Source organism: Chiloscyllium plagiosum, chromosome 31, assembly GCF_004010195.1.
Source record: "Chiloscyllium plagiosum isolate BGI_BamShark_2017 chromosome 31, ASM401019v2, whole genome shotgun sequence".
In the NCBI taxonomy this organism is placed as follows: domain Eukaryota; kingdom Metazoa; phylum Chordata; class Chondrichthyes; order Orectolobiformes; family Hemiscylliidae; genus Chiloscyllium; species Chiloscyllium plagiosum.
Window position 1 is genome coordinate 37,912,726 of NC_057740.1, and position 8,352 is coordinate 37,921,077.

An 8,352-nucleotide genomic window follows, 5' to 3' on the forward strand; every position below is an offset into this window, starting at 1 on the left:
ATCTTGTCTAAATGCCTTTTGCAAGTCCAAGTACACAATACATCAGTTGCTCTACTCTCATAAACCTTTTGTGTTACTTCAACAAAGAGCTTGATCGAAATTGATTTTTTTAAAAAGTGTTGCCAGTCGATGTTGTGACTAATAATTAAAAGATAAAAAGGTTACCTGTATCTTTATGCCTCAGAATTTATTTTCTTGGTTGAAGTAGATGTGAAGCATTCACAAATCAATGCCAAACAGCTATTTTACTGGTCTATTCAAAGTGGCACTTGATCCCATTTGTGACTGAAGAGGATAGTGGAGCACATCTTTGGCACTGTGGGTTTGCCTGATGTGCTTATGGACACCACTGGGTGGCGTATTTCCCTGCTGTCTTCCTTATTGAGTTTTGGAGGTGTATAGCCTTTCTTAAAGTTGGCGAGCATATATTTGTTTATTCCAGCCTACCCCTTTTGTTGTAATTTTGAGTTGTTAAGAATGGTGTATGGTCAACAAAATGAGTTTTCATGTGTTTGCAACTGGGGAGGCCATTTGTCCCATCTAGCTGATCCTAACAAACAATCCTAGCCACCCACTTATAGTCATAGAGCATGAAACAGACCCTTTGGCCCAATCAGTCCATGCTGACCATGTTCCTGAACCAAACTAGGCCCACCAGCCTGTGGTTGGCACATATCCCTCCAAACCTTTCCCATTCATGAAATTATCCAAAATGTTTTTTAAATGTTATAACTGTACATTAATCCCCCATTTCCTCTAGCAGTTCATTCCATACACAAACCACTACGTGTAAAAAGAAAAGTTGTCCTCATGCCTGTTTTAACTCGCACCTACACTTTGCATCCGATAAAACTGCACACTCTTTACAACACAGCAGACCATTTGGCTCCAGCCATCCATTCTGGTGGTTCTGAGGAAGGCCTAAAACGTTAACTTTGATCTCTCTTCACAGATGCTGCCAGACCTGCTGAACTTTTCCCTCAACTTCTGTTTTCGTTCTGACGTTATGCTCCACACGAACCTCATGCATCTTCTTTTTCATCACTGCCTATCAGTAGAATCTCAGATCACTTTCTCCTATGTCTTCACATCAACTTATGGCTGTGAGGACAATTCCAAATGTTTTTGATCTGTCCTGGCCCACAGCAAGCTGTTCCACAGTTGTGCTCTTTGTGAAGAGACCCAGTGCTGAAGATGCCTGTTACCAGTTTGTTTCCATGTTTATTCCTTATGTTGTGTGTTTGAAATTAGCTTCTAGGATTAAACCTTATGAGACTGCTCAATATTTTACATATTTCTTTCAGGACACTCTCTCCCTTTTAATTCTTGTAAGTTTGGGTTTTTCTAGCTTATTAAAGGGTGCACTTATATAAACACTTTTTTTTTTAACATGTTGGGATATTCCAAAGTGTTTGAATGCTCAGTTGGGTACTTGTGAAATGTAGCCAGTGTTTTAATGTAAGAAACAAAATGAGCACCTGCAAACAGCAAAGTAATCAAAAGATTTTTGTAAATTGATGATTGAGAGATAATTATTGGTAATATGAAAATAGGGACATGTTGCTTTCTGTTTTGCACTGATCAGGACAAATGTAAAAATACAAAAATTCAAACCATCACAGCAACATAGTTTAGAGGAGGTTTACCCAGAATGAGCATTACTTCTTAATATAAGAATAGGTTTTATAGGTTGGGCTTGTTTTGACTTTTAGAATTTAGAAGAATAAGAAAGGACTTCATTAAAGTACATAAGATCCTGAATGGTTTAACAAGTTGAAAGGGGTGAGCTCAGAATTGGGGGGTGATCTTTTCGAACAGAGGTGAGGAAAAGGGATTATCTTGGAGAGTTTTGAAACTTTGCCTTAAAAATTGGTGAAGGCAGGGCCATTGAAAATCTTTAAGGTGGAGATTTTTGTTGGACGAGAGAATGAAAGGTTATTAGGTGCATGTGGGAATGTAGGCATTCGAGACAGGAATAGATCAGCCATGATCTTATCAAATGGCAGAACAGGTTCAAGGAACCTAATGGGCTAATTCATACGTTTGTATGTCCAGAATAAAGAATGCTGATCGATTGGCCAAGGTGTTGCTAATAAATCTAAATCTCTCTTTCTGAAGTATAAATTGTAGTGATAATTTTAATTTTAGCATTCTTATGTTCGTCCTGATGAGTGCAAAATTTTTTTAAAAAAGCATTGGCAACATGTCAGCCCCCCCCATGTCCTGTATTATCAAGCAATGTTGATAAATATTGGCCATGGCACTCAGAACATGGCTGGGGACTAGGTTTAATGTCTCAGGGCAATCCTGATTCCCAGTGTGGTATGCAATGCTGTGCCTTAGTAATTGGGTTTGAACCGGCAATCTTCTGACATGGAAACTGAGACTACCACTTAGATTCAGCTCTTGTAGAACCAGACCTTTCCTTTATGACCAGATCTGACTGCGATGCTTAAGATGCACTCTGACCAGACATTGTAGAGCGGGAATGTTGGCTTCAAACTTTAGCAGGTCCTATTAACCATTTTTTAAAAATCTTTACTCTTTTCATTGCCAGTCTCCTCTGTGTACCTTGCACCGGATTGTGTCCAAAAATTTGCCCGGTGAATGTAAAGACCATCGAATCGGTGACAGCTGCTCAGGAGCTGCGAGGTTGCACCATCATCAAAGGCAGCTTGGTCATCAACATCCGTGGAGGAAGTAAGTACCAGAAGACATGTTGCTGCCTCAGAATGTTGTTATTTTACTTGTCTCCGTGTATCCCAACGTGAGAGAGTCTACAGCTGGTTTCGGAAGGAAACCTTTCTGTTCTGCATTTATTAGACAGCAGTTGGAGAGTGTGCGCGCAGGATGCAAGGAACCGAGTTGATGGATAATGTACCTCAACAGGAAAACAAAAATGCAAGAAGCAAGTGTTTTTCTTTAATTTGTGCTTCAAATTAAAAGCAGTAATTATTTTGACCAGTAAACATTAAGTACTGTGGATGATGAAATTTAAATAAAAGCAGAAAGTGATTGAGACACTCAGCAGGTCTGGCACCATCTATAGAGAGAAAAGCAGAGTTAACATTTGTAGAAAGGACTCATACTGAACTCAAAACGTTAACTTTGTTTCTTTCCACAGAAACTGCCAAAGCTGCTAGATAACCATGACTCTGTGATTTGCTAACACACTGGTGGTTTCTGTGTTTTGAAGCTTTTCCCTGTTATATAGTCATACAGCACAGAAATGGACCCTTCGGATCAACTCATCCATGCCAACCAGCCATCTCAATCTAATCTAGTCCCATTTGCCAGCATTTGACCTATTTCCTGCTTAAACACTTCTTATTCATGCACCCATCCAGATGCCTTTTATGATGCCTAGATTCACGCCTGTGATCTATGGCAATATTATTTCTTTTGCAGCTCTTCAATAGATGGTCACACAATACTGTTGTGTTTGTTGGAGAAGCTCACACTTGCTTTATGTTCTTAGCAGCTTCGTTTTTAATTAGCTCATTTTTCTAATCAACCTGTTCAGAGATGAGATTGCACCTCTGGGGCAGATGGCTCTTGAACCCAATCTTCCCCATCCAAAGGTTGGGACACTACCACTGTTTCGCAAGAGAGGCCCCTCCTAGCAGCTTCTTCAGTGATGCCATCAAATTAAGGCAGCTGTTAGTGATAGCAGCAGGACTAGTTCTTTAGCTCCTTGAGCCATGGAGACAGAGAACATGGGTTGATCCATTTACCTGCCTGAGCTCCACGTCCCTCGATATGCACATCTCACAAATGATCTGTCAGTTCCAGTCAGCCTTGAAGGCTTCTTTTGGGGATGAGGGTCATGTGGGGATTCTAACTTATGAGTTTATTGGGAACAGAACTGACTAGATTGCTCTATCATGAGCTGGCATGAGCTCATTGGGCCAACTGCTCTGCAACTGTGCCATAATGACTCTGTGACTGCAGGAAGGAAAAGCAACAGATACATTGGCACAAAGCAAGCTGTCTGTGGAGGCAGTCTGGTAGGCACAGAAGTTAGGTCAGCCAAATAAGAGAGAATTTAAGGATTAAAAAGGTTAAGCACAACACAACTTTAAGTAGAAGATACCTTAAGATATTTAAAGGATAATTAAGTCTTTAAATGCTAATTAAAATGGTTAGAGGATAATTTGGGTATCTTAAAGGGTATATTAAGGTTTTGAGAAATTTGTAATGACATTAAATAATGCACGAAGGGAGACAAGTTAAAATGAGAGTGAAAGTCTGTGTTAAATGGAATCTGATGTTGGTACTTGGTTCTGCTGATATAGTTATTGACTGCCAGATTTTTTTAAAATAAAATTCCTTTGTATGACAAGTTGATGACTGCCACATGTTACTGATATCATCCTTTCACAACCTTCACTAGCCTTTATATGCCAACTATTTTGGTGACAGAGACAAAAAAAAAATTGCAGATGCTAGAATCCAAAATAGACAGGCAGGAGGCTGGAAGAACACAGTAGGCCAGGCAGCATCAGGAGGTGGAGAAGTCGATGTTTCGAGTGTAACCCTTCTTCAGGGTGGGTGTGGAGGGAGTTGCAGATAAAGGGGGTGGTGGAGGCAGGGTGGTGAAGTGGGGATAGGTGAAAACAGGGGAAAGCGAGGACTGCTGATGCTGGAGATCAGAGCTGTGGGTGTGCAGCTGGTAAAGCACAGCAGGTCAGACAGTATCCGAGGAGCAGGAGAAATGATGTTTCGGGCAAAAGCCTGATGAAGGGCTTATGCCGAAATGTCAATTCTCTTGCTCCTCGGATGCAGACTGACATGCTCTACTTTTCCAGCACCACACTCATAGGTGAAAACAGATAGAGGGTATGACCTGGTTGGTCAATGGGAGGAATGAATCCAGTAAGTGACTGGGAGGAGTGGAAGGGAGGGACAGGGAGGTCTGGTCGGCCCCTGCGGGCCTGGCTGTGATGCTCGGTGAACCATTCTCGTAAGTTTGCGTTCGACCTCTCCGATGTAGAGAAGGCCACATCGGGAGCACTGATGCAGTAAACTGAGTTGGAAGAGAGGCAGGTGAGCCTCTGTCTCACCTGGAAGGACTGTTTGGGGTCCTGGATGGAGGTGAGGGGGGTTGTGTACTGGTAGGTTTTGCATCTTTTCTGGTTGCAGGAGAAGGTATTCAGCGGGGGTAGGGTGTGACCGTGGTGCAAACCAAGGATTGTCGAAGGGAACTGTCCTTGCAGAAGCACCACAAATTTGAGGAACAACACCTCATCATCTGCCTGAGCAGCCCGGAGGACTCAACATTGAATTCTCCAATTTCAAATAACCTCCCTTCCCAGCCCCTCCCTGTCCCTTCCACTCCTCCCAGCCACCAACCGGATTCATTCTTCCCACTGACCAATCAGGTCGTCCCTCTATCTATCATCACCAATCCCCACCTCAACCCCCTGCCTCCGCTACCCCCTTTATCTGCAGCTTCCTCCACACCCACCCCCAGTCATGAAGAAACGTTACACCCAAAACGACGACTTCTCTCTGCCTGGCTTGTAGTGTTCTTCCAGCCTCCTGCCTCTCTATTATCTATTTTGGTGATGTCATTGTGACTACACCACTGTTAAATTGGTCAAATTGGGGAGAGTGATAAAGAGGGGACTCAGTAAAGGATTGAAAGTTTAGATTGATTGTGCAGTTAAACAGACAGATGGGAGATTAAAAGTAAGTTTTTAAAAAATGTTGCAAATTTATTGGAACAAAGGAGCACCTTCGAAGTGTTACTGAATAATAAGCAGGACTTCAGTAATCCAGGAGAATGGGTAAATCAGTGCTTTCGGTTATTTAGATTCCAAGTCAGTTAGTGAAGCATAAAACCAGAAACTACTATCTGACAGTTGGTCTATTCACAGAATCCAGTGCTACATGTGCCAAACCAGTGTCCTAGCAATCTCTGTTTAGAACTTTTGATCAGAACATATTATGACACACCTCTTAGCAGGTGGAATTCAAATCCAGGACAGATGTGCAGGTCAGGTGAATTGGCCATGCTAAATTGCCCATAGTGTTAGGTGCATTAGTCAGAGGGAGATGGGTCTAGGTGGGTTACTCTTCGGAGGGTCGGTGTGGACCTGTTGAGCCGAAGGGCCTGTTTCTACACTGTAGGGAATCTAATCTAATCTAATCTAACTCTGTGCCTCAAGAGCCCTAGCATTCTCTCTTCATACCCTTTCAGATAAACCAGTTAAAATGATTATAGCCCCTGAAAAGGGCCTCTTTATAGATATTTTTACTCATCCTGATGCTATGGCACATATCTGCAGCAGGTGGGACGTGAACCCTGGCCTTCTGGCCTCGAGGTAGGGACACTACCACTGCACCACAAGAACATTCAGTCTCCCTGTATAGGTATTTTTAAACAACCTGTTCAAATATAGGATAGTGAAAGAAAGATAGGATAGTAAAGGTGGTGTTTGGTATGCTTTCCTTTATTGGTCAGAGTATTGAGTACAGGAGTTGGGAGGTCATGTTGCAGCTGTACAGGACATTGGTTAGGCCACTTTTGGAATATTGCATGCAATTCTGATCTTCCTATCAGAAAAATGCTGTGAAACTTGAAAGTATTCAAAAAAGATTTACAAGGATGTTGCCTGGGTTGGAGGATTTGAGCTATAGGCAGAGGTTGAATAGGCTGAGGCTGTTTTCCCTGGAGCGTCAGAGTCTGAGGGGTGACCTTATAGAGGTTTATAAAATCCTGAGGGGCATGGATAGGATAACTAAAGGTCTTTTCCCTGGGGTGGGGGAGTCCAGAACTAGAGGGTATAGGTTTAGGGTGAGAGGGGAAAGATATAAAAGAGACCTAAGGGGCAACTTTTTCACGCAGAGGGTGGTATGGGTATGGAATGTGCTGCCAGAGGAAGTGGTGGAGGCTGGTACAATTGCAACATTTAAAAGGCATTTGGATGGATATATGAATAGGAAGAGTTTGGAGGGATATCGGCTGGGTGCTGGCAGATGGGACTCGATTAGATTAGAGTACTTACAGTGTGGAAACAGGCCCTTCGGCCCAAAAAGTCCACACCGACCTGCCGAAGCGCAACCCACCCAGACCCATTTCCCTACATTTACCCCTTCACCTAACAATATGGGCAATTCACCTAACCTACACTTTTTTTTTGGACTTTGGGAGGAAAGCAGAGCACCCGGAGGAAACCCATGTAGACATGGGGAGAATGTGCAAACTCCACACAGTCACCTGAGGCAGGAATTGAACCAGGGTCTCTGGCGCTGTGAGACAGCAGTGCTAACCACTGTGCCACCGTGCCGCCCACGGTTTAGGTTGGGATATCTGGTCGGCATGGATGGGTTGGACTGAAGGTCTGTTCCCGTGCTGTACATCTCTATGACTCGATAAATGTGCTATGACAGAGCTCTGGTACATGTAGGACTTGAACCTGAGTCTCCAGGCCCCAGTCTGTCTCTCAATTGTTTTTCTATTAACCTATTTTTCTAATCAACTATACAGAGATGTTATTACACACCTCTGGAGTAGATGGGACTTGAACCCGAGTGCCTTTGTCCAGGGGTCAGGACACTAACACTGCATCATAAGAACGCCTGAAAGTGCTCTAAGTACTTAATCAATGTCTTCACCTACGTATCATACCATATAATTAAAATGCCATTAACTTCATTGACTAGACAATGCGGCAAAGCAATTGTACAAGCTAATGGAATTTTACAATACACGGCCAGACAGTGAAATACAAGTGTCAAGATTATTTACAGTGTGTTGGTTGGACATCAGTCAGTTTTTCCTAATCAGTTCTTGTTGCATTTTTTCAAAGAAAAGGGAATGAACGACAAAGGAAATGAAGGTGACAGTTAAAGGAGCTCATCATTAAATGACAACACAAGATAGATCCAATATGGTTTCATCATAAATTAGGAGAGGAAATAAAGATAAAAACATTTAAAATGGATAAGAACACAGTGTTGAAAGTTTAGATTAACCTGCCCAAGAAGGTTAGCAATAAAACAACTGAGGGACATTCCAAACACACTTGGATGCTCTGAGTGAGTTTGGATAAAAGTGGATGAACTTTGAAGAGTAAACAGTTGCTTCTTGTCCTTGGCTCTTGTACAAAGAAACATTTATGTGACAAAGTCCTAGATTGCGAAACATTTTTGTTTCGTTCTATCAGATGAAGGGTTTTCTGAAAGCAACGTCTGTCCTCTGGTGTTTGGTTTTGAAACTGCAGCTGGTTTCTGCAAATTTGGAGAGAGCTGCCATTTACTCATTCCAGACCTTTGTCACTCTGCATTAACAAATTCTACCTCCCTGCTCCACCCCAACATACTTCCCATTCCCACCTCTCCCCCCCT

The 8,352-nt window shown here is 42.5% G+C and overlaps 1 protein-coding gene across 3 annotated transcripts in view; it reads left to right on the forward strand.

Annotated features, from left to right (window-relative positions):
• LOC122565433 (insulin receptor-like) overlaps positions 1–8,352 on the forward strand; it is a 260,534-nt gene that overhangs the window by 193,297 nt on the left and 58,885 nt on the right. For all 3 annotated transcript variants that reach the window (XM_043721409.1, XM_043721410.1, XM_043721411.1), the window contains one exon: positions 2,558–2,700. In XM_043721409.1, the coding sequence (XP_043577344.1) occupies positions 2,558–2,700 (143 nt within the window). The remainder of the gene's footprint in view (positions 1–2,557; positions 2,701–8,352) is intronic.